The 27,058-nt window shown below is 52.6% G+C and overlaps 1 protein-coding gene across 2 annotated transcripts in view; it reads right to left on the bottom strand.

Annotated features, from left to right (window-relative positions):
• Positions 1–27,058, bottom strand: part of LOC108554997 (POU domain, class 2, transcription factor 1) — a 118,341-nt gene that overhangs the window by 42,067 nt on the left and 49,216 nt on the right. For both annotated transcript variants that reach the window (XM_017910473.1, XM_017910474.1), the window contains one exon: positions 18,222–18,440. In XM_017910473.1, the coding sequence (XP_017765962.1) occupies positions 18,222–18,440 (219 nt within the window). The remainder of the gene's footprint in view (positions 1–18,221; positions 18,441–27,058) is intronic.

Genomic DNA, 27,058 nt, shown 5'->3' with positions numbered 1-27,058 from the left:
CAAATTTGTACGAAACTCGAGGAGGATCTGGTCGAGTGCGCAACCAAGGGAGGCTACGTGTTCGCTTAACAAGGAATTCGAGTCATAACGCTTAATTAAGGTACTGTACGAAGTAAGGCCCGCATGCAGGAGAGGGGCAAAGGAGCGGGAAGGTATGAGGGCCATTGGACCCCGGGATCGTGACCAACCCAGAAGCAGGAACGCGGTCAGATCGGTTGATAACGATCTGATAAGGTGCCCTCCCAAGATTACGAGCCGAGTTTCGTTCGAGCCTCCTCGCCTCTCGATGAAACCAGTTTTTCTGCGGGCTCGATTTAATTAGATTTTCCGTGAGATCCATCGCCACTCGCCCTTAACTCTCTCCCCCTCTCTCTCCCCCCCCCCTCTCTCTCTCTCTCTCCCGCCACATTTTTCTCGTTAAAACGTCGGAAAGCGCGCGTTACAGCTTCGTGGAAGCAGCTCGCTGGAATTAATCCGTTTTAAATTCGATAACGCGAAGAAAATTTATAACACGGAACGCTCGTGGGTACGGAAGGTCGCGTGCATCTCGCGATTCGTCGAGTTGCATTACTGGGACAGTGGAACGAATATTTTTCCTGCACTCTGCTAAGCGGAATCGATAGAGAGGCGCGAGAAATCCATCGATAATGCAAAGCGTGACTGACGTTCGACTTATCGCGATATAATCCTATTAAACTATCGTTATAGGCTTACGAGGGAATCACCGCAAGTGCTCGCCGATATTTCATGAAAATTTATGAATCGCAGGATCGATTAGCATACGCGACGATCGCGCAGTTTCACCCCGGAGAGCTAATTACCGAATCGGAAGCTACGCTAAGCCGGCGGCTCGTTCCCCGCACGAATCGATCGGACGTATTCGGAATAATCGGGGAAACAACAATCTCGAAATAGAATCGAAAGAGCCGGGAAGGGGTGAGAACGCAGGGAAAAGGATACAAGGGAGTCGAAGGGACGACAGAATGGAATTCGAGTGCGTCCACGGATAATCTGAAGCGTATGGGGCGAGCACGGGCAGAAGCTACTACAAACGAGCAGAGTGGGGACTTTAAAATGGCGGGAGCATCCCTCCTCGACCTAAAAGCAACCCCAATCGTTGCACGCTGGTCTAATCACGGAAAGGGGGTTGGTTTTGCATTTCATTCCCCGACGCGGAGAACCCCGACAACCGTTCCCTGTGTTTCCCTTCGCGCCGAGATACTCGAGCTTCCACCAATTTATTAACACTAAATTTACCAAGCGGAGTCGAATGTCTCTTTTCAAAATTTACTCTATAATTGTACATTTATCGTTATTTCTCTCGCTCATCTGACTTTCCGTAAATTCGTATATTATCCGATTGTTTAATTTCTCTCAACTTATTTTTCACCGAGAAATATTCTTTGCATACCTTACGTATGTTATTTGACCCCTTATGGTAAAAATAGATACGTGTAAAGTACCGCTACGTTTAGTATTAATATTGGAAGATTAATAAATTTTCAATTAAACCTACCCAATTCCAAGACTATGAGGGTACAGGAATATACAACGAAGGCATAAAAGCGCGCCAGAATTCGAGCAAACACGTTGCCCCATGCGGGACAATGGTGTTTTTCCATAAAAATTCTCCAGAGGAAACGCATGCTGGTATTATCGTTCACCGAATTCGATATGGGTTCGACCGAGGAACCCCGCCGGAGTGGAATGCCATTAATTCGATTAGGCGAAAATCGAACCCTCGTGGAATTATCAACCGCGCGGTTCTTCGATTCGATCCGTAACAAAGCCTTCCCTCGTCCACGGGGGAAAAAGAAAGAAAAGGTTCTGCTTACGTATCCGGAAGGTGGGCTTCGCGTCCGCGTGCATCTTCCTCTTGCTCCCAAACTGGCAGATCCCAACGACCATGGCAAAACCCTTGACAGTGCGGTAAACGATATCGATTCTCTGCCAGACTTTCTCTGGTCCTCGTGTCAGGAAAAGCGAACAGACTCCCTTGGACCACGCACTCGGTTCCCGTGCAAAAGCAACGTGTCTCGCGCACAGAACCTTCACCAAACGTAAATACACGAACCAGACCGATCTCGCCCTCGCGAGCCCGGTTTCACCGGTTCACCGACGCTGTCGAGACGAGATGAAGATGAGATAAAGAGGAGACAAAGAGGAGATAAACGAGAGATGCACGAACGTGCGAAATTTGTGGCGCGAGTGGCTGATAGATTTGGAAAAACCGGGGGTGCCCCAAGTTGGCCTGCCGGGGGCAACTTGTCTACTGGTGAGCCAAGAGCTGTCCGTTCGCGTTGGTCAGCGCTGCCCCTCTTCTCAGCTGGCCCGTGGGGGTGCACCCCCGCAAACCCTCCGCAAGGCCAGCGTGAAGGAGAGAGAGACGTGCCGGCGAGGAGACAGAGGTACGTGCCACTGCTCTCTTCTCTCTCGCGGTGCTCGACAGAGGGTACATACATTATCCGCCCCTGATCCTCGATCCCGAACGATCCACGTCTCGCAAGCTACCGCGCTGAATTATAGAAACGTTTCTCCCTCTTTTCTATCGCCCTCGTTTTCCACGCCGCGCGACGCCCGGCCTTTTAATTTCGGCAAAGATTCCGACGGCTGCTCCAATTCGGCTCCGGTTCCCTAAACACCTTCGGATAATCGCGATTAAGGGATTCGCGCTGGAAGATCATTCCTCGGGGAGGGCCCGGGACCGGGGGGTTTCCACGAATCGTGGACAAGAGAACGGAGTTACGAGAACGGTTATCAGCGTCTCGTCTCGCGGTAAATTCCATCGCCGGTTATTCCTTTAGCCCTTTGGTCGGTGCGAAGGGTGCTGCTCGGGAGTATGGCGGGCGAGGGCGAGGAAGAGGAAAAAAAAATAAGGAACAACTGCGGTGCAGTTCATCGGAATTTCGGAATGCCTGGTCGGTCGGAGGAGTCATTAAGTCGTAAAACTAGAGAGTAACCTCCTCGGCAAAAGAGGCGGAAAAAAGAGGGAGAAAGGGGGGAAAAAAAATACAGATTTGCGTCCCGGGCTGAAGGACCAGGCGCTCGGGGTACCGTAAATTTTTTCCTCCGCGCTAAGAGGCTAAGAAAACTCCAAATGGGTTTTCCCTGTTTTGCGAAAATCTACATTTCCGATGGCTATCTTGCTTGTAAATCTTTTAAAGACCGATGCCGGGGAAGGTTTGGGAAATAAATCGAGCGTCGAACGGAGACACGGCGATGTTGAGTTCGAGTCGGTGCAAGCGTGGCACGAGCTGCCGAGACTCGCTGAGCCGTCCTGGATCAATCTACGCTCGTCCCAGCTGCTCGCCATCGCTGATCATTATTGTAAATGTTGATTGAGCAATTGCGATGGAATTGGCCTTCCCACGGCACGCCGGTATAAATACCCGCGTTGGCCAGAAAAAACCTACGGCCGACTAACGTCGGGGCTCAATTATTTTTACACCCGGATCGATCTGCAAATTATCTAATTCGGTTAATTAGTCCATTGGCTTAATTATCGCCGGGCAACGAAATGGGCCAACGTCAGCCTGCGTTACTGCGGGGTTCTAATCAAACAATCAAGCACCTCATTACCAGTTTCCCCTATAGCGTAACCGTGCGCCGTATTTTACTCGCAGCGAGATAACGAAACGGAGAAACCCTCTGTTCTCTGGGTTTTGGGTAAACAAGTTCTCGACGGGCCAGCGATTAGCCGTTCGCCAGCCGAGGGAAAATTTAAACGGGTCGAAGGAATCTAGATGAAAGCCGGGTGCATCGGAAACGTGTACGAAGGAGCGAAAAATATTTTGCTACGCGTCCCGGTGGCAAACAAAAATCGCGACATATTATTTCGATCTCGGTCACGGATAGAGGGACTCACGGCTGCGGAGGAGTAACCGAATCTTGGAAGAGCATCGGAGCAAGAAAATGGCCCGCATCTCTCGCTCCGAATTCCCGCCCGGTCACGCGACATATATCATTCGTGGCCTCTCTTCTGTTCGAGATCGATCAGACCGAGAATCGAGCAAATTTTCAGAGACCGTCCGATTCTCGGGCAGAAAATGCGAGAGGTGCGGCGTGAAAGGCTCCGTTCAGCCACCCACGCTTTCAACGGGGCAGCGGGAGAGAGCAGCGTAAGGGTCCATTCGCCGCCCCTATTTTGCAACCACCCCCGTCCGCCGTTTGCCGTCGATAGTGCATTTGACCAGAGCATTGTCCGACCGAACGGTCCATTGTCGGATTGAATCATCGTCCGGGCCCGGAATATTCAGGGATGGCCGATGGTCAGTGGCCATTATTGTTAGGACAGCGCGTGTGCGCGCGCGCGCGCGGCCACTCGTCCGCTAGCGTAGCGGAGGGCGGAGGGGAAGAATGGACACACTCGAAAATCTGGAACGCGGTGGACACTTTGCCCTTTCATGCGTTGCTGTCGGGCCTAAGCTACCCCCCGGCCCGGTGAATTATTGGCTTTAATTGTGCCCACGGTAATGGCCGGTCTGGGACAAATTTCCGGGCGGGAAGCTGCCAGATTGTTCGGACGCGAACGGTCGCGTGGCTAACGTTTGCCTTCTCGGATACGGGAATCTGGTCTGCCGTGAAATTCGTGCAACTCGTGTGGGAGATTCCGACCTGCGATTGGGCGTATCGAACGTGTCCCCTGGAAGATTTCGTCGCGTCGCGCAAGTACGATAATTATGCCATGCACGGGGGTGGTACGAAGACCGAGTTGCTGGATATTTCGTGTATTTCGTAACTCGAAGGACTGTATACCGTAGGAAAATATTACAGGTACGAGTATACGAATTTTCTACAGGGATACTTTCATTGTCCCGCGTGGGGAGGGGTCAGGCTGGTCTAGGGTGCAGCGGACTGCGTCATTGTATAACGGCATTGCTCGTACGCCGTTCGTGTTCTGGCCAGTGGAGGTTAGCGGGGTCAGAGGGCAGATTTCCGCCCTCGCGTACAGGGTGGTTTATACCCTTATTATGACGCGAACACGCCAAGGGTCACGTCCGTGTTTTCCATGAAACGGGGAAAACAGAATAAACGTGGAACTGATCGAGCAAACGTAATATCGCCGTCGCGAACCTCTATTTCCTCTGTATCCAATTTCACGGAGAACAACGGACCGTGGATCTCGAAAATTTCGCCGAACCAACGAAATTACAACCTCTCGAAAATCCCCGGGGATACTTTAAAAGTAACAACGTCAGTCCATCAGCTGCACTGATCGGTGAAAAGCGTACACGACCACAAAGGCGTCTTAATGAGTTCATAAGGCTACCTGAGGGAAGGCCTATGCGATTTCGATCTTCCATTTGGAAACGACGCGCCCCGATCGACGCATCCTTCGACATGCTAATGCAAGGGGATGTTCCGAGGTCCTCTAAGACTCTCATTACCCTCGGACCCACGTTCCGGATCCGTGCAGCCTGCTATCGCTTCTCCGTCAGACTCTCTCTCTGCCGAAATTTTTCGGCGGTCGGACTCGTTCAGCTGGCAAAAAGCGAATTTACATATCTATACGCTTGGCAAACGGGAGGGAAACCCGTGAATGAAAAGAGGCCAGGTAGACCTGTTAGAAATTCGCCCGAATCTTTAATATTCAGCAGCGGTAAGCTTTGAAGAATCAGAAAGTTTCCACGAATTTCGGAGAACGGCACCGCGATTGCGGAACCTTTTCCCGAACCGTGAAAATCGGTAAGGAATACCGTAGGAACCGTCAATTATCCCGCTACTGGCGAAAAAATCGCCTATGATTTGTTTCCGTCATAATCGACGCAGTTTCCCTGTCACGGGAACCTTTGTTTCCCTACAGGGTTGCTTTCACCCTTGGAGCTGAATTTCACACACCGACGTAGAAGCCGTCTACCTCGATTTCAGCTTGACTTCGACGATAAAGCCAACTCCGAAGTCTCGGATACCAGTTTGCGGTAATTTTCTCGTCTGCATCGCGTTCGCGAGGATATTAAAAATTTTTCCAACGGAGCACCGAGACACGTCGGACTCGTTGCATGATTGAACGTAGGGAGCGGAGGGCAAGGGAAGGAAGAAAATATTTCCGGAATAGGGAAACCGAGAGAAGTACGGTCGCAATTAACGGCAAAGCGAGCCTTCCTGCGAAGAAACCCGATAGGCTGTCCATAACCGCATTCCATATGCCCGGGCCGAGGGTTGTCGGCCACCGGCAGGTCCGCGACCCAGGAAGTAGGTAGTAATTTCGGGCACAAGGCCCACCGAAATTAGCAGGCAAAGAGCCGAGAGATGATTTTCCAAAATAACACGTCCCGATACAATGGCCAGGCAATTTCCCGAGCACCAGCTGCTGCCACCTATCTGATTTATCATCTCGCCTCCCTCGACCACCCCGTCTCGCCACTCTCGCTGAGAGAAAAAAGATGCATCCACGATCGATCGTTCCCTTTTGTTCGCTCGAAACACGCGGTTTAATTATGCTCGCGATCGTCTCGCGATCGTCGAAGAAGAAATTTCGAAAATTTCCAAGAGACGCGCGAATTTTTGATACATATTTCTCTGCGACCCTGTGCTGACAGCGATCTGCGTGTCTAATAAACAACGACTCCTTTTCAATAACAAAACACATCTATTTAACTAAAATATTACACTAGGTACGAGAGCAATCTTTATTTCAATGGCGTCACTCTGCATCGAGATCTATCTTCGCTTCGAGGAACCATCCAGTTTATCACTTTTCAAAGCTGGGTTGAGTGACGCAAGGGGTTGTCATAGAATCTGTAAAAACCTAGCTGAAGGGTTACACCGGACGGGGCACAATTTTTGACAGTGTACGGTGCGCACCACGCATCATAGAAGACTTCGGGCCTCCGTTTATTTTGTACCATCAAGAAATATAAAATATAATCAGAATCAGAAGTCCCTTTTGATTTATTAATCCGATCTTTACCGCATAGGTTTCTCTCAACTCTAACTCCCAAACGCACGATCCTCTATTCGCTGCGTCTCGACTAAGTGCCCGCGCCCTTGCACCCTTACTTAAAGTTTGCCACTCCTTCTTTTCATAGATGGGCTTTCTTTCTCGATCACTCGATACAGTCATACGTATCCCGTCAAAAATGATTCTTTCGCGCTACCGTTTGTTCTTTCGTCCGTATCCTAGATGTCGCCCTGAACTCCCGAGTCGAAGCCTACGTCGCTGTTTATTATTCCCCGTTTTTCGAAAATGCTCGGTCCGAGCGTTCCCATGCATTCATTTGGAAGCAAGACCGCACACCCATCTGCTCTGCTATGACTCTTAACCCTCTGCGCTCGAGAGGCGACTCTCAGTCGCCATTTAATCAGATTGTAAAGATCGTTGTTAATTAATATCTCGAATTTAAAATTGTCCAACGACACGTGGAACATCGAAATAAAATAATTCTACGCGTTACAATTAATTTGCACTTCCTATTTACCGTTAAGTCCGCGAATTACTATGTTTCTGTGACGAAAAGATCGGCAAAAGAGTGCAAAGGGTTAATACTATTTCCTGCGTTAGCGTCCATCACTTGCCAGCGATAGCACGGTATTTCTAATTTTCGAAATTTCGCGTACGAATGGAAAAAACCGCGAGTTAGGTTTCCATCGGCCACCGATCACGGTTCCGCGCGCAATTATCCATTCCTGGAGCAGGAGGAACCACCAGGGAGAAAGTCATTCCTGCGAGCAGCGAGCAGATGGGGGTTGAGCGGGGGTTGTTCAATCGGTTATTGATTGGAAATGTAAGCTGGAGCGTGGCAGGCCGTGGGGGCGAGGGCGAGGGGGCTGAAGGGTGGAACCAGTACAGCAACGACCCGACAGATGGCCATTGGTCAGCGGGCCCGCGTGGCGAAGTTTGCCAATCGAGGGAACAACTTCGACTTCGTGCTCGAAATTATTAGATCTTCCAAACTTCCAGCCGGGAATTCCTTTCCCTCGACACCTGTCGATGTTGCAATTTCACCGAGAATAATCAGCCTCTAGCTCCTCCCGATACGATTAACCCGACGGTCCTTCGCTCCTCGTCGGAAGCTGCTCGTCACCTTCCGCTCGCATCTGCGCGAGGATTCTTCCCGGAATAATCGGGAAAGCAACCGGGAACCTATCTCATAGCGACCTCGAGAAATTCCTAGACTCGAGTCGACCATCTGCCGCGTCCAAACGACGCATATTCCGCGTCGAAGGTGGCGATTCTAGCTAATCTCCGTCTCAAGGGGTTGACCAGCCTCGGTTACCAGAGGTGCAGAGGTCGATGGGCCTAGGCGTGAACAGGGGTTCACAGTGGGAAGTCAGCCGGAGAGAGATGGTTTGCCTAGGTCGGAAGATCGGCGAGGCGTCACGCGTGCGCTGGTCCAGCGTCTCGCAGCGTCTTCGAACCTCGCGTACCGACGCACGGAACATTATAGAAGGATCGAGAGGCGAGGAATCCCCCCTTCGATGCGACCTCATCCTCCTCGGGCTGGAACCACAGCACGGAATCAGCACCACCGCCTCCGTGGCCGCTGCGATAGTCGGGCTCCCTCGCATCCCCCGGGCAATCTTTTCAATTTAAAGTCAAGCATTATGGCTTAAATTGCATTATGGTTTCCTTCCCCACGAAGAAGAAGGTAGGAACCGGAGAGCAGCAACGAAGGGCGGCTCCTTGTAAGCAAGACTCAATCACGCCGCTTAACCTCTGACCCTGCAGCCCGAGCGAGCACACACGCGCGTACGTACACGCGCGAACACACACCACCGCGGCAACCACCGACGCGCAGTCCGCTCGATTCATCGCCGTACGGACTTCGCGTGGAGCGCGCGTGTGCGAGAGGATCGACACGGGTATGCGAGCGGACGTTGTTGGATCACGCGCGTCCTCGTGTGCACCTCGGCGCGCGGAGGGCCTCGATCGTCGCGGTGTTCGCGAAATTAACCATGAAAACCTGTCCGGCCGCGCGCTCCCTACGTGCGAACACTTCGTCGCGCTTTCTCGCCGCGCTCGTCTTTCAACGGCTACTCCGGGAACAACCCGATCGCCACGCTATCGTCTCGATGGCGTTATTAATCGCGAAGCTTCCAGAAATTGGACATTCCTCCGAAATTGGACGGATTCTTATCTAACCTTCTCGGGAAACATCTTTGCCCGCGCGCGCGTAATTTTCCCCTAGACGCTAGGAACAAAGCGTCGTAACGAAATTCATCGCGCATACGTGCGTATCCGCTGGCCGGTAATTTCTGGAAATATTTCGAAATCGGAAACGAGATGGAGGCTTGGATGGAGCGGAGAAACGGCAGTCGGATCTCTAGATCGGCGCGTAATGCGCGCGAAGCGCGAGCACGAGTTCCTGGACGTGCTCGGGCAGGCACACACGCGCGCTTTCCAACGCGAATGAATGAAACGACCCAACCCAGGACGGACCTTGAACTTGGCGTTGCCGGGGAAAAAAGTCGCTGCTCCCCTCGCACGGCACCTCTAGCGGCTGTAATAACGCGTTCCTGGCTGTCCGTAAGGCGTGTAACAGACACTCGAGCCCCTCTCGCCTCTTTTACTTTTCCCTTTTCACGTATTACGTTATCGGCTGCACGCCGCAGCGCACGCATTCATCACGTCGCCGAGGCCCCCCGATAACCATCGATCGTTTTCGTAGATCGCGCACCCTGGCTGGAGCCTGCGATCCCCGACGACCGTGCAAAATTCCATCCAGTCTCCGCAAATCTTCGCGAATTTTCGCCAAATTTCGCGGAGTGGTGGTCCAGCAAGCTTCCGACCAAAGTCCTGATCCGCGTGGTCCAACGATTTTCCAGTACCATTTCCCAGAACAATCTCCGCGGACGTGCACAGTGATCACCGATGTAAACGAAGTGAAGACGAAAAGAAATATTTAAAACGCGCGCAAATGCCTGGTTGGAAGAGATTTTGAAGCGAGCGATTGGCGCAAAATCGAAAGCCATTAAACTCGGCCGCTACGCAGAGGAAAGCTCCGGCACGAAAGCTCGTGGAGAGCCGAACGGAGTCCGCGAGTTCACGCGGGGGACCGTGATCGCCGGACGTGGAAGCATCCTTATCGTCTGCGTTCTTAGCGAGCAATCCTTAAGTAATATATTTCTCGGGGGTAATTGCAGGCAGCGATTTCGTGCGGCTCGTTCGAGATCCGCCAGATACGTCGTGCTGTACCGCGGAGCGTGTATTGCACGTGCAAAAGCGGGCGCGCGAGCGAGAGGGCGCGAGGAAGAGGCAGAGCGAGAAGGAGGGAAGGAGCAGCGGCAAGTGGAAGGTAGGTACGTACGGTAGGTTGCACGCGTAGGTAGGTACTTACGTGCCTATTCGACGTAGGTAGACACTCGGCGTTTCCATCTCGACGGAGCGAGAGCGAGCGACGCTGGTCGTCGGGCGAAGCGGGAAGGTCGAGAGGAACGAAAAGCGAGACGCCGAGCGCGATGCGGGGAGAGGGAAAAGGGTCAGATCGAGGGAGAGAGGCGATCGGGAATGACGGTGGAAGAAGGAGAGAAGGAGCGTACTGATAGAGCGTAACTGACTTCTTGGCCGGTGCATATTACCGGGCTGTTAGAGGGCGGAGCCGGCTGATGAGTTAGCAACGTATTGACTTTATAATAATCACGTTAGCCGGTCCACCGTGATCCCTTGGTATTACGCGGTGCTTCGCGCCGATTCACGTACCGGGTGATTCCTTCCTCATCCTCGGTACAGGCTCGTGGAAAATCGCCGATCCTCGGGGGTAAAAACGGGCAACGGAGGAATATTCTTATTCGTGCTTATCGTTATCGGGAATTAGGCACGAGCGTCGACCTAATGGATGCCCGATGGTTTAAACGGCGGATTGCCGGTAGCCGATCGCGCGGACATATTTCCAGCGCGTATCGATAAATCTCGATCGATAAACGGGAGTCGTGGCCTGACCGACGAGACACCGGCGCAAAACCACCGACCCATAAATCAACGCTGGTTGAAAAGAAAACGAATCCTGGAATACGTAGCCGGGCACGATCATTAATATTAACGCCGTCCGTGGGCCCCGATCGGACGCGAAATTGCGTTACTCGATTTGGCAGAGGCCAGTTTCAGCCTGGAACCCGTCGAATCCGGCCACGATTGATCCGGTGATAGGAAAGTCGAGGAATTAGCTTCGCATCGGCCGTCGTTGTCGGATAGAAGAGCCGATGGGGTTCCTTCTACCGGTCTCCGCGGCTTAATTAGTAGTTCGGTTTATCCTCCACGGCTTCTCTTTGGACAGAGGCTGTCGGGCGCGGAGGAAACGCGCGAGAGTGAGGTTCGGGATGTTACGTATTCACGCGCATCCGTTGCAACGCGGGGAGCTCGAAGCGGGCTGACGGACAGCGTTACGGAATACGTTCGTACTCCTTTCTTTTCGCCTAACCGCTTTTCTCCGCTCGCACGCGCGTGTCGTTGCTCGCGAGCCGCGGTGTAATAGACCGGTAGTTAGCTTTTCGAAATTTCCCCTGCTTCCTGGCTGCTCGCTCGGGAAAGATATTCGGTTAATTCGGAGAGCGTAAGAAGACGACGGCGACCCTGGTGAAATAGAGACATCGCGCGTGCAAGACGTCAGAGGTATCCCCGGTGAACTGACGGTGGCGTTAACCGAGGCAAGAAAATAATCGATCCTCCGCCAGGCCTTTTTCCCCGTTCGCTATTAATAGAGGCCTCGGATGATCGCGATGTTAATAGCCGTTCGGCGCGGATAGACGCGTGTTTCTTGTCTCCTTCGCTAATCTGCATCCTCGGAGCCTCTCGTGAAATCTCCATCGGACGACGGACGTAACGAGCCGTGATCGTTTCCTTTGCAATGGTCATCCTCTTTTCGCGGCTTCGATGCCGATACGAGCCGTAAACGCGTCATCGCGAAATTCCTTTGCTTTCGAGGACGTCGCGCATCGATCGGGTTTTCGTCCCGAGGGATTAAGATAAAGGCAGCAAAGTTGCAAATTGCTTTTGTATCGCCCGGTAGACGAGGCGGGGAGCCGCGGCAACGGACGGCGGATCGCGCTGACCTCCAATCTCACCTCAATTTGCCTACACGCCGCCATTTGCGTCAGCGGGAACGGCCAGCGGCCTATCTAAAATTATGATCTGAAAAAAATACCCTCGGCTAGCGTGGTGCCTCGCGATCCAGCGCGAGACCGCACGTCCCGCCGTAATCGATTAATTATGGTAAATCGCGCGTTATTATAAATTTTTGGGGTAATTGCTATCTTCTTTCGGTTACGGCTCCGTGATGCCACGGGATGCCGGGTTAACCGCGATCCTCGACGTCCGAGCGTAAATGTCGCGATTAATCCGCGCGCGTTTTCTGCGCGATTACCCAGAAATCCGCGTCATTCCGCGAAAACGCAGAGTTGGGACGAGAACGAGAAAATCTGAACGCGATGCGCGTGATTTCCGAGGGAATTGCGCGATTTTCATCGCAGCCTCGTTAACCGTTCGATCGACTCGCGGATGCAAGACACGTCTTACTCAGCGTCCGTCGAAACCGCTGTCGTTTATAGCCCCATGCTAATTTGCGGCGAGCGCAGCTGCGAGTGCCTCGCGCCGATCCACGCGACTGCTTCGAGCTTTCCGCCGCAACGTCTTTCTGCTTATTAAAGCCGGTCGTCAATTACCCTCGTGCATCTCATTTTTCCCGCGTCTCGCGCCATCAGCGAGCAATCAGCGCGCGATCATCGCGTGGCAACGAGCCTCGCGAGACGCCGATTTCCCGGCTGTTCGATCGTGTTATTCCTATTGCACCGCGTAACGAGAAGTTGTCGCGAGTGTTCCTTTTTCGAGTAAACCGATCGATTATGTACGATTTCGAAATACCACGGGGCAGAAAGTAACCGTGGACGCTCCTTTCCGTTCCCATGCCGCGGACCCGCCAACTTCAAAGCACCGATGTCAAACGGGACGTCCCACTCCACGCTTAATTGAATTTTCGAGCGCGTTCATCGCGCGAGAACACGCTCCGCAGGAGAGAGAGAGCTTTCAGCGCAGTTCGAAACAATTCGACCGGCCATAAAACTTGGGCGCAACTTCGGTCACTATAAATCCGGACTCTTAACTGCGTGACGATAAATCACATAACTTATATGAGAAAAAGAGAGAGAGAGAGAGAGGGAGAGAGAGTTGGCCAGCGGAAACTGCGAAACTCGCAGCGTAGATCTTTCCCTTCGATTCTCGTCTCGAAGGAAATTCCTACGTAAAGGATCGATCCCCGGACCCGTGGCCACTTCCTCCACCACCACCCCCTCCTCGTCCACCCTTCCTCTCCTCCTCCTCCACCTCCGCTTCCTTCTCTCCTCTTTCTGTTCGCGATGAAAGCGACGCCAGCAGCGCGCAAAGGATATTTCTGTGCTGGCAAGACGCGGCCAGTTAAATCAGAATTCAATTTGAACGACGTTCGAGCTGGGAGATCCCCATAGAAGATACGAAATATTCATGGCGAGAATACTTTATCCGTTGTTATTCTTAGGCCGCGGCCACACGGCCTTCCATAAATACATTGCGCCCCGCGACGTCCATTTACAGCCGTCTGATCCCTGTCTTTCGTTCCTCCAGCTACCTCTTCGCAGAAATTTAGAGTACTCCGTAATCATAACGGTGCGTACGGCACTGCGTAATTTCCGCGTCGCGAGATCTACCGCGTATCGACACCTTTGCTCTTCAGTCGCTCCTCTGGCTTCGAATTTTAAGCAGGATCGCGCCTAAGGTCTCTGACGCGTCGAAGGGTAGCGAGCTAGGAGGCGAATTAACCCCCTTGACTGTCACACCGAAATCACGCGCTTCGCACAGGACGCCATGGGATTCTTTATTTTTATTAATCAAAGCGTACAAACGCTCCGGTCACCAGTGACCATCGTGGCGTCACAGAAGAAAACGGTACGCACGGCACTGCGTAATTTCCGCGTCGCGAGATCTATCGCGTATCGACACCTTTGCTCCCCAGTCGCTCCTCTTTCTTCGAATTTTAAGCAGGACCGCGTCTAACGTCTCTGACGCGTCGAAGGGTAGCAAGCTACGAGGCGAATTAACCACTTTGACTGTCACGCCGAAATCACGCGCTTCGCACAGGACGCCATGGGATTCTTTATTTTTATTAATCAAAGCGTACAAACGCTCCGGTCACCAGTGACCATCGTGGCGTCACAGAAGAAAACGGTACGCACGGCACTGCGTAATTTCCGCGTCGCGAGATCTATCGCGTATCGACACCTTTGCTCCCCAGTCGCTCCTCTTTCTTCGAATTTTAAGCAGGACCGCGTCTAACGTCTCTGACGCGTCGAAGGGTAGCAAGCTACGAGGCGAATTAACCACTTTGACTGTCACGCCGAAATCACGCGTTTCGCACAGGACGCCATGGGATTTTTTATTTTTATTATTCAAAGCATATGAGCGCTCCGGTCACCAATGACCACCACCATGTCGTCTGCGTCGAAGGGTAGCAAGCTACGAGGCGAATTAACCACTTTGACTGTCACGCCGAAATCACGCGCTTCGCACAGGACGCCATGGGATTCTTTATTTTTATTATTCAAAGCATATGAGCGCTCCGGTCACCAATGACCACCACCATGTCGTGACAGGAGAAACCGTGACCGGTCATGCATGACCAACAGCAGTCAAAGCAAAGTTAATCGACTGCGAGGTATTTTCGCAGTTCACGAAGAGCGCGAGACCCTCGCGAATGTAGCAGTGACGAGGCGCGAGTAGAGTCTGATCGATTTAGCGCCAAATGTCGCCGTGTTTTACACGCGCCAATAATGGTCGAAATCTATGTAGCCAATATTTCACGGGCCACCCTTTCTCGCCCCCTGAGCGTCCCTTGCGTCGCCGTTATGAAACGCTCGCGTACACCAGCCACGCGTAGCCTCGGTTATTGGCTCGCATATGGCCGCTGCTCGATATTTCAAACTGCACGACGAAATGGAGATACGAACGGCCTCGTGCCGTCACTGAAAAATTTCCTCGGGAGAATTACTCGGAGTTGCTAAAATTATTAAAAAAGAAAGAAAAAAAGGGAACGAAGAGGAATTTTTTTAAGTGGATTTATTTATACGAGATACGTGGAATGAAGATTGGCAATTTATGTGGAGACAGAGGGTGCGAGAGACAAGCCTTTTCGCGTTTACGGATTTAGTACAGGCACGCGTTGAAACGGACAGGCACGCGGAATTATTTGGCCGGGGTTGGTCGAATAAACGGAATTTAAATACCTCGGAAGGAAGAGGGTGATCCCGAAGAGAAGAATGATAGTCCCAGGGGAGAGATACATCCGAGAACGGCAAGAAAGGATCCTTCCGTAACCGGACAGCGTAATTTACACGCGACGAGACTACGTTACACAGTTCACTGACTTCAAAGATTACTTTTTAACAGGCACTTGTCCGCAATTCCTCCTCGTGCCTTTCGCCTTTGCACGGCCTTCGCCATCTTCCGTTAAGAATTTGTTCGAATCGTTAATCGTTTTCCGAAATTTTACATAGTCGGTGGCAAGAGACAGGACAGACAGTGCGTTTCTCTTTTATATAAATTCGGAATTTAGGGTAGATGCGCGGGGCCCCTTGGTCGTTTTGTTTTTAATTATTCCAATGATTTATAGGTTTTCGCGGGTCTATTTTGGGGTTCGCGCCGCTTTCAGAGGCGAAAGGATCATCGTTTCGACACATGTCCACGGTGGGTTCGTGGATCGTTTTAGGGTGCTGTCCCTCATTCTTCAAAAACCGGCCAGTGCATATGTCGGCGCAAGAAACATAATGTTATCAAGCTGTCCGGCAGAGAGGCGAGCAGCGAGAGGACGAAACCCTTGGGGAACCTCGTCCTCGCTCTCGTCCACTTCGTCCTTATTGATATACCGAATAAACACACTTGGCAGCTAGGCGGGATAGCTTTGCGAGGCAAATAGACTCGGAAGGACCGCGCTCTTCGCCCTGTATCCTCTCTTAAAGCGGAGACTACGATCGAACGCGCCACTCCTATATATCCCTCCGTTACTCCTTAAATGTCCATAGACATTCCATAGAAAGTATCCATAGTCGCTAGTCGAATTGAAAAATTACCAATCGTATCAAACCGCATTGAAAGAAGCGCCACCCACTTTATCCTAGTCTCCGATCTCGAAACATCGCCAAGGAAATATCCATACCTATTCTAAAAATTTAGAAATTACCATTAATCATGGGAAATGGAGTTATTGCGAAAAAGGAAGGGATCGAGATCGGTCTGAATTTTTCGCGAAAGAAAGAAACACTACCCCCTTATCCTAGTCTTTGATCTCGAAACATCGCCTAGGAAATATCCATACCGATTTTGGAAACTGGAAAATTACCAATAATAATCGAAAATGGAGTTGTCACGAAAAAGGAAAGAGATCGAGGTTGGTCTGAAATTTCCGCGTGAGAAAAACACACCACCCCCTTTATCCTAGCCTCTGATTTCGAAACACCCCCTAGGGAATATCCATACCTATTCCGAAAACTGAAAAATTACCATTGATAATTGGAAGTGTAATTGTTGCGAAAAAGGAAGAGATCGAAGTCGGTCTGAATTTTTCGCGAAATAAAAGAAACACTACCCTCTTTAACCTAGTCTCCGATCTGGAAACACCCCCTAGAAAATATCCGTACCTATTCCGAAAACTGAAAAATTACCATCGATAATTGGAAACGGAGATGTCGCGAGAAAAGGATGATATTAAAGTCATTCGGAACTTTCCGCGAGAGAAAGAAATACCACCCCCTATATCCTAGCCTTCAATCTCGAATCACCCCCTAAGGAAATATCCATACCCATTCTGGAAATTTAAAAATTACCATTAGTAATAGTAAATGAAGTTTTCGCGAAAAAAGAAAGAGATCGAGGTCGGTGTAAACTTTCCGCGAGAGAGAGCACCCCTTTGCCCCGTGCCCGATCTCGAAACACCCCCACGAGCTAATCGAAGGAAGACGTTAGGTCGTGTCGCGTTACAACCGCGCGGCTTTCAACTTTCGACCCCTATCGATCGGCGCCCTTATCGAGCCTCGGCGCACCTTGTCCACTGGCGGCTCGATGGTAAATAAAGATGGCCGGTTTTCCCATCAGCTCGCACACACGCACCCCCAGCCGTCCGCTCATGTGTGCGCCGGCCAGACGGTTTTAAATTCCGCGAGTCAAAGCGATGTTTGACATGGAAATGTTGAACGATGCATTAAACATGCCGCTTCCTCTCTTTTCCACGGAAAAAGGACGAGGAATCAGCCCTGCCTGCCCCTGCTCGCCGCGGCTATCGACGGCGAAACAGGCCCCGATCCGGGCCCCCACGCTATTGTTCGAGCAATGTTTATTTAAGCAAACGAAAGGAGCCACCGTTCCAACGGACTGAATCCGCCTTCCACCGCGCTTCTTGGACCGGCTTCCGGTTCGGATCGATAGCGGCGCGATGCGATGCCGCACTTCCAGCGCAACGCCTCCGACCGGGCTACCGATTATTCTCAACCGGGCACCCTTTTACATCCTATTTCTTTATTACCCAGAACAGTATCAGAGCATAATCGGCAATTCCAAGAGGAAAAGAAAGCTCCGTCGACCGATAGACAAAATACTCTGCGTCACTTCCAAACGCGATCAAACTTTCGGAAGATCTTTCGTGGAGTTCTCCCTCTCTCTCTCGAGAGAGAGAAAGAGAGAGACTTGGCAGAAAATTTCAACGAATGGTCCTGCAGGGCAAATAAAACTTCCCGAAGGAACTTAGGAACGCGGCGTAAAGACGGTAACGGTTATCGTTGGCAATTATCGGCGCGAGTGAAAACGGGACGAGCATCGCGAATCGGGCGATCGCGATTGGCGGAGCAGCCGCCGAGGGTCGGAGGCGAGCACCTGCAAGGGGCAATTTCGATGGACCTCTCCCTAAAAGGAACATCCCCCTCCCATTGTCCGGCAAATGACATCAAGCTTATTGCATTATTTAAAGAGCCCCGCTTTAAGGCCGCTTTAAGCCGCTGACCCTCCGCTTTTTCGGAGTGCTGCCACCGTTCCCGACCAGAGTGATTCTCCTGTCCGTCGATAGCCACGGCTCGATCTTATCGCGCATTTGCCGGCATAAGTTATGCGGATTTATTCCATCGATTTACCCGACACTTTGCTAACTTATCCTCCGATTCGTAAATAATTAAATTTACAACCAGCTCCCGGGCGAATGCTGAAGCGGTCGTCGAAAGTGTCGCAGATGCGTGAATTGATTAGACTTTCACAAAAGCGCGGTATTGGTACTCACCGGGAGATATGCCGAGTTTCACGTGGAGACTGCTGGGGCTTCTGTGATCGGGAGTGGTCACAGGGGCGGCAATGGGTGGCGACGGGTGGGGGTGTGCCGGTGCTCCGCCACCTGTCGTCGTCGTGGTAGTGGCGGTGGTGCAAGGATTTAAGGGTGAGGTCCTCTTGAAAGACTGTTCCGTCCGCCACGCGACCTCGTTATCGCCTATCCAAACTTTACCTGTGAAAACAAGCGAAAATTCTCGTTAATTTGCCGTCACACCTGCGTTACTTTTAACGCGGAACGAGCTGTAGGTACTGTACGTGCGCGTAGTGTCTTCTCGACGTCGATAAATTAACACAGTTATTACGTGTACGCGACGGTTGATACGCGCGCCGAGTCGAATCGGAGAGAAAGAGCGCTCGGAAATTATGCCAACGGACGTGTAACGCTATCGTGCATCAGGATCAAATTGCAAAAGAAAGTCCCGAAACAAATTTTCCGTCCCTCTCTCGTCTGTATTAATATAACGCTGGGGCCTTTGTGTCTGCGCAGAAAATGGCTTCTCCCCCTTCACGAGTTCGCGTAATTAGCCACCCTCCGATCCCCTATTCCTGCCAGTTTTCCCGGCTTTCCCTCGTTTCCCTTAATTTCTGGGAACAATGCCGGCCTCTGGATCTTGTTCCAGCCTGCAGTGTCTAATTACACCCTGGCAGCGCAACGTTGCCAACCCTCGCTACGCGGTGTATAGAATTATCCGGAATTTCAAATTCCTTGCCGCGAATTCGTTACACGCTCCTTCTTTAACCTCTCGCGTTATTCTCGCGAGCGTTTCGCGACGCGATCGCGAAATCTTCGACGAAGCTCTGTCGTGCCTGCCATCTCGGCAGCCCCGGGAATCTCGTCGAGAGAGCGTGGATTTGCTCGACACCCCACACGTGACCGTAGGCTGCACGCAAATATCATCCCGCATGCGTGGGACGTGAGTCAGCCCCGGCGTTATTTGCTCGATGAATGATTTAGCCTCGACCCGTCTCCTTCCAACGTTATCTCGCGTCCCTGCTCGCGCTAACGAGGGCGAGGAGGCGAACTTCCCGTATATCGGAAAGCGAGAGGGAAACACGCAGAGGGTGGGAAAGGAGGAGAGGGTGGAAAGCGGGGTTGGTCGTGGCGATTCGAACGACGGAGGGTGGTCGAGAGAGCGAGTATTCGCGGAAAGGAACGGGAGACGCGGAGAGGAGGAGAGGAAAGAAAGTGTAGCTGGCGCTAACTAAGGGCGTCGGCTAATCAATATCATCAGAGAATGGCCGCTGACCTCGAGCCGACCGGTGGACCCTCCATTCTTCCTCGATACTTATGCCAACTTTCAGCGCGCAGGGATCACTATGAATCGGGACTTTCCCCCGTTGCAGGCTCCGCGCCGTTTTCACGCGGAATTTCGAGCCGCGTGGATTTACCTCGATTAGCATGGTTAACGCGTGTGCGTGTGGAACGCGGAGCGAGGGAATAATTAACAGGCAATAAGGAATCCGAACGGGAAGATAATTATTCAGGATCGGCCGGAGTAACCTCGAGCTATCGTTATTTTCTCTGTAATTAATAGTACTGGCAATAATACCGGTAATTGGACGCTCCTTTTACCTTCTGCAACTCCCATCCACGCATCGCTTCTAAATAATATATTATATTAATTACGGGTCGCGTCGCGATCGAGGAGTAATTGATCGACCTCGGTAATCGCGTTCTCGTCATCGAATCGAAGACACGTCGATACGTCGAACGAGATAAAATTTCAGCGAGACTCCGTCGTACTGGAATACCAGGGTAATTTTGACGAACCCGCAACCTTTGGACCTCTGTACCAGCGTGGACTGGATTTGCGCGAGGGTTGTTGGCCCGTGGCGTGTCTCGAGGCCACGAATCGAACGAACCACTGCTCCTTTAATCTCGCGGTGTTTGCATGCTCCCCTCCAGCACACGGAGACAAACGGAACCACCCCTCGAGGGCGGCGAAACCGACGAGCCTCCGCGAGCACGCCCTGGAAAATTCAATTACGCCTCTGCTCGCGAGGATCGCGCCTGCTCTCTCATCGATCCGCTACACCTTTCCTTGCTTCCTCAAAAGCAACCCAAGTCTATTCTCAGAACAACGTGCAGAACGACGATAAAGCGAAAACGAAATTAATTATTACCGCGATAAAATCGCAATAACGTCGGCTGTTAAACGAGCCTCTCGTTGGCTCGTCGAGCCCCGGAGAGCTAGAGTGACCCCTGATTTTCTTAAAAACGAGCCGTGGAAATCCCAGCGAGGCGATACCGGTCCGCATAAACGGAGCCATCCATCCGATTCTCTCCCTTTGCATTCCCCTCGCTCGTTCGTCCAGCAGGCGCGAACTCCATTCACGGGTTTATCACTGTCCAGATAACGACGATTTACCTATGGACTCGTACGAACGTCGAGGGTGGAACAGGCGCAAGGGGCAGAAAGGAGGGGGCCGAAGAAGTGGAAGGGTCGAAGTGGAGGGGTGAGAGGCGGTCAGCCACCTTGCATTCAGAAGTATTTCACTTTAACGGCCCTCCGGGGGATTGGCTGACCCTGCTCGAAGACCCTTCACCGTTTCAGCATAATGGACCTCTACATTACTTATTCGTCCTGGCCAATGTCCTGCCAGAAGCGACCGCGCTCGTTTCCACGTCCTTCCATTTCCGTGCGCGATTAATCGGCGGCCTGGATCCACGTTCTTCCTGTCTACGCCATCCTGCGCCGCGGACAATGGCTAATAATGTCCTGCCAGAAGCGACCGCGCTCGTTTCCACGTCCTTCCATTTCCGTGCGCGATTAATCGCGGCCTGGATCCACGTTCTTCCTGTCTACGCCATCCTGCGCCGCGGACAATGACTAGCGTCGAGGGCTATACGTCGTACGGAGGGTGTAATTAGAAAGCCTCTGAACGCGTTACAAAGGGGCGCCTAGCGTTGCATTAATTTCCCAAAAATCGAGAGAGAAAGGTGCCCTTATAGATGATACAACTCCGAGATAATTCGATCGCGTGGAATGAAATTAATTCCGACTACGATTTCGGAGACCCGAGCTCCGTCGGAGGATCCGGCAAATTGTCTCGGGAGTCTCTCGACGCGAGCATCCACGCGATGGTGGCTATTCGCGAAACGTCCGCACGAGTCTCGAATTCCCTTTTAAAATCGACTTCGGCGTCCTTCCAGCGGCCCCTGGCAATCTCGATTCCGTTCCCTTCTCCCTGGAATTCCTCGCGTAGCCGGCGACTTCCGGTTCGCAGGGTACCGTGCGACATTAGCGGCGTCACGTACCGCGCAATTTCACCGAACGCATCCTGGAAGCGGGCAGGTGGACGTGAAATTTCGTGGATCGAAGGAAAGGTCGCGGGCAGAGGCCCGGGGCAATCTGCTTTCCCGCGGTACTCGAAAGAATTGAAAATTCCTGCTCGTCCAAGGGTTGAAGAGGTCGGCAGGGGCGGCAGGAGAGAAGGGGAGCGGAGGGAGGGCAGGGGTGGAAACGGACGCGGATAAAGCGTTCGATATAAGATTAATAGCGGAGGCCGCTGACCGAGCCGCCTGTGCACGTCGACGAGAGGGCGGCCGGGCTATATAGACGACGGTGATTCCTCTTTGAAGGTGGAATCGTGGGCAGTGGCCAAATTGAATCCTGCTTAGGACAGGAGCCGCGACGTAGGACGGGTGCCTCGGGCCCTCGGGCACTTTCTCCAATAAATAAATTGCTCCGCGCTCGCGCGAGTCCGCCGCAGCGCGGAATCCGCTCGGATTAAAATCGTTCCGGATGGTGGCGAGACACGTGGATCCTGACGATCGCGCGGAATTAATCGCGTCTACGCATACGGTACAAGGTCCGTGATTCGTAATTTCCGTCGATATTCGATTGCAACACGGTGAAATTAAAATCACGTGCACCGTTGGTGTTCCGGTCGACCGACGAAATGCCGCGAATACAGCCCTGTCCCCGATTATCGTCCATCTCGCGATTACAGGCAAATTGGACGTGTGAAAAATTCCTACGCGTATCGTTCGATAATCAAATTTCTCCGCCTCTCGTCGCCTCTCGTCGCCTCTCGTCTGCTCGGCCGATAAGATCCGACGGCCACGTGCCGAACGGGCCGAAAGCCCGCGAAGGGGGTCACGAAGGTGCCCCGCGAGAGCGGTCGCATCGGCAGAGATAACGAGCATCTACGTGCAAGCACCTCCGCGATGCACGCGTCTCGGGAGCACCTTCCCGATGCACGTGTGAACGACCTTTAATCGGTCGTCGCTTCGACCGGCTGCGACCCGGCGAGGAGTCCCGGCGATATCGTTTCCCAAACGTACGCGCTATCACGGCCCTCTCGATCGGCTCGATCTTTCGTAATTTCAATAACGAAGACGCGCTACGTCCCGGCCGATCGACGATAAACGCGTGTCACCATCGCGTCACGTACGCGTCTCGAAGACGCGTAATCGCGATCGAGATCGGCTAGTCGCGACGCGCGTACGTGGTGTGAAAATTAAAATAGAGGATCAGAAATGTGACTAGAGAAGTAGGATCGCGTGAAACTGTTATCGTTATCCGAGGCATCGAGTTTCGCAAGCGGCCGTCGAAATGGTCAGCGATACGAATTTATCGCGTTAATCGTCCTTTCATTGAAACGAAATTGCCGAACGGGCCCCGACGGGGAGGGCGAAGCGTGGACGAGGAGGCGCAGAAGAGGCAAGAACGGGTGGCAGCGGAGGCAGCGAGGAAAGAAGACCGTAAAGACGAGTCGACGAGGGAATTATATTCTTTTTTTTCCTCCTTTTTCTCCTTTTATTATCGATAACGATGTAAGTTAATTGCATCGAGGTAATTAAATTACTTCGAGAGATTCATTAGGATGACGCATTATAGTGGAAAATTTATGCTGTTTACTCTGGAACTAATAAAGTGGCTTTATCTAGAAAAAGTATCCGATTATCAAGCGTTACTACTTACGCTACGGCCAGATAATGATACTAATACGCGCGCGCCACTTTTACGGGTTTATTAGAAAACGGAAAGAATAAAAAGACGGGACACGAGCGAGCGCTAGCGCGCGATCGCGCGCGCACACACGTATACGTACACGCACACGCGGCAACGCGTTAGCTTTTATCGTCCATCGTGACGATAGTGTAGTATTTAAAAGAATCGACCGATAACATCCCGATTACTATCGAAGCCGTGATCGTTTTAACTTAGCGTTTTAACGCGTCGCGAGTCGTCGACGGGAATTCTTTCAACGATCGTTCCCTATCGATGTTACACCGAGAAAGGTAGAAAACGGAACGGTTCGAGACGCCGAAATCGTATTAACTCGGATTAATTCGTCGCCGCGTCATCGGAGGTCCAAGCGTCGTCTCGTCCACGTGGAGAAATGTGGAAAAGAGGGATGATTTCGGTGGGAAGAGAAAGACAAAGGATCGGCATTCATCGCGAGAGAACGGTTTCCCTATTTCTTGCTGGTTGCCCTTGTCAGACGGCAGATCGATAAAGCCAGCCCCCTCTCGCCGCTTCTGGCTACCTTAACGCTCGTCCACCCCTTATGTACACTTTTCCGTGCCGTCCACGAAAACGCTTTGAACCCCGAAATGCACTTTCCCTCTTCGTCCACGACCTCTCCTCGACGTTCTCCGCGATCCGCACGAAAATCGATGCTGCAACCATCGCGCGAGCCATCGCCTGCTCTCCTCCGGCGAAGAATTCGCAAGGCCTAACGAGCCACGCGGAATGCCTTCGTATTCGAGGAACGAATGGAATCGCGCGAATCGAACGGAATTATTAAAACGTTTCAATAATTCAACAGCGTAATCGGTGCTCCTACGAGGCTCGCCATTATGTAAATCCCGACTACCTGCGCGTCGACCAATAAAAAACGTGAATAATAACGAGCCGGTCGGATCGCTGGGGCTAGGCAGAGGGGATCAAACGGAGAGCGGCAAGGGTTGTGAGCGCAAGCGCGAAACCGCCCTCCGCGGACGGGCTGTCGAGATACCACCCTTCGACATAACTCCTTCCGACCGACACCTAGCCAATCTGCATGAAACCTGCGGCGCCCGGCCGCCATTTTCCCACCGTTTTAAAACCAAAGGGGAGGTACTCGGCAACCCTTCTCGGGCACCCCGCGAAACAACGCTCGTATACGCGCGACTCGCGGTGTCGAAAGTAACGATCTCTCGTGCCGAACTTCGGTAACCGTGGATACGTTGTCGAGGTTATGGCGACGACGCTGCTACCCCTGCGCCTCGTTCTCGAGCGGATGACGCGCAGGGGGTACGCTCGATTCTCTTGTGAGTACAGCTGAATGTTTATGCCTGCGGCTGGTGGTCGACGTACCGTGTCGAGCATCCCTGCCGGGGTTGAAACGTTACGAACGAGAGCGGAGAAGCATCGCGTAGGATTTCGGGCGGCCAGCTACGCCCCGTCTGTGTCCGCACGCAGAAACAAAGACGATTAATGGAGCCGGAGGAGAAGGCAATTCGTATTCCGTATTACGAGGTAGGAAGGCGGAGATTAATTTTCCACGAAGAAAGCCGCGAGCAAACATTTTCCACGAGGATCGGAGGTTCCGGAGCACGGGACTGGTAATACCGGCGCGTCGCGACTTCAAAGGGTGGAAAACGAGGGATGGCGACGGCACACGGGGGATGGGGAGCCGATTTTAAAATCACAATGGCAGACACACGTCCACGGCGTCTGAACCATCCGCCCCTCCTCGCCCCAAAAAGCCGGCTGGGCCCGTCTGTTCGCTCCCCGGCCAAGCATCTGCGTCTATTCCGCTCCTAAACGCTTCTTCCCGCGTACCGACGCACACCACCCTGTGCCTCCGTGTCCGTGTCGCGTCGCACAAATGGGCGAACGTGCGTGGAAAGGTGCGTGGCACGAACCCAGCACGCGTTTCGAGGCATTCCGCAGGAACGCAACCCCTGCCGGCACCTCGCGACCAGCGATGGGGACACCGGGGTGGCCACCCCTTCCTCAAACATTTTAAACTTTTCCTTTTTTTCCCTCCAAACCTCTCCCTCGGTTCACGATGCGCGAGGTTACGCTCTAACGACGCACGACTTTCGATCGAAAAGGGTCGGCAATGGGGTGGCTGCCGCTGTCTGCCGTTACGCCATTTTTTATTCCCCGTCACCGTTCCTCCCCGGCGAATTTCCTCGCGGATGTATCGCGAGCACGCGCGAGTTCGTACTCCGTGCAACGTGCCCTTATCTCGATCGCGACATAGGCGCATACATCGGCACAGGATCGGGGGAATATCGACGAGGATCGACCGGAAAACCGCAATGAAAATCGAGCTCGATGGCGCGCGCGTCCCGCCTAGTTCCGCGTCGGGGGTACGCGAGGATAATCGGGTTTCCGGCGAATCGTTGGGCGATCGGCGAATTAATGGACGTCGAGGAACAGGTGCTTTCGCACGACGCGGCGGAAAATGGCGGTTTAACGAGGAACCGGTGTTTGGCTCGGGGAGAGGCGAGCAAACGATATTCCTGCGATTAATTATGATAATTTCGGAGCGACTGGCCGGATCGATTTGCATTCACCGCGAAGCTCGCGATCAGCCCCGGCGCGTTCGGGATCGCTGCGCTGCGCGAACGCGAGCAGACTGCGGCGACGAGATCGAATTCGCGATGCATTTATGCGAGTTCCACGGCGCGGATGCACGTGGGAACTGGCGATAAGGCGGGCGGCGGACGGCTTATTAAATTCCTGCCTGCTTCCCCGGCCAATCGCCGGCAATCATCTCGTACCTCCCAGTTTCTCTTTTTCACTTGCTACATAATTAATCTACCGGTGGCCGCGCGGTTTCGCGCGCTCGCGCGCACCTCGCACCTCGTTACTTTTCCGTCGACGTTTCAGCCGCGCGCGCACGCTTATCCGTCTCGCGAGCCGATCTATTCATCATCCGACGTTCGCGTCCAGCTACGTGTCCGATGAGTTCTCACGGTGGTCGACGATCGTGCCGGTTCGATCGCGGATCCTAGTCGGCTCGATTTCGAACTAGACGCGTTACGTTGCGGAATGTCGTTGCACGGTGAATACCAGCCGCGATCGCGCATAATAATTTCCAGAAAAATTCCATCCGGTCGTTTTACCTTGCTCATTACGCGCTGTGTAATTCCTCGTAACGATATACGCGGCGCGTTCGGAGCGTACGGCTGGTTATACTTTGAAATCGAGGAAACAACGTCTCGAGGCATTTAGAACCGGATGGAACGTAACACGGGCTACGAGACGGACGATTTCATTTTCAACGCCACACTGATCACCCTTCGATCGAAGGAAAAGCAATATCTCGCGCGGCTCGCCGCGGGAATCGGCAGACGGGCAATTATACGGAAACTTTGACGGGCGCTGCTCGCGATGATTATATGTCTTTATTTAGATTAATCGCGGCTCCCCCGCTCGATGCAGCTGTGCGTAACAGCGACGCTCCTTAAAGGATGAATTAAACCATCAACGAACGAGGGACCAGGTTAGACGAGCGTTACGCCGCTGGCTGCCTTGTCCACGGATCCGTGAATAAGAAACGCGAAAGGGACTGAAACGTGGCAGAAAATCATTTCCTATTCAGCCAGCGGTGAGCCTTTCTAACCTCTTACTTTCTGCTAGTGAGTATGGCTAGCGCATCTTATTTCATCGCCGGCCCTGGCTAGGTTAATTAAAGCGTTATTATGCCGGTTGCCTTCGCTGTTGCTTTCGCGTAGCGTTTCGCTTTTGATACGGCTGCGTTTTCCCCGTACTCGTTGAAAACGAACGCGCGATCCACGGGGAAACTCGTGCCTATGGGAATTCGTATTCAAATAGGGCAGAG

Source organism: Eufriesea mexicana, unplaced genomic scaffold (assembly GCF_001483705.2).
Source record: "Eufriesea mexicana isolate 0111107269 unplaced genomic scaffold, ASM148370v2 scaffold100, whole genome shotgun sequence".
NCBI lineage: Eukaryota > Metazoa > Arthropoda > Insecta > Hymenoptera > Apidae > Eufriesea > Eufriesea mexicana.
Note: the sequence above shows the minus strand (reverse complement) of the source record. Positions and strands in the feature narration are given on the sequence as shown.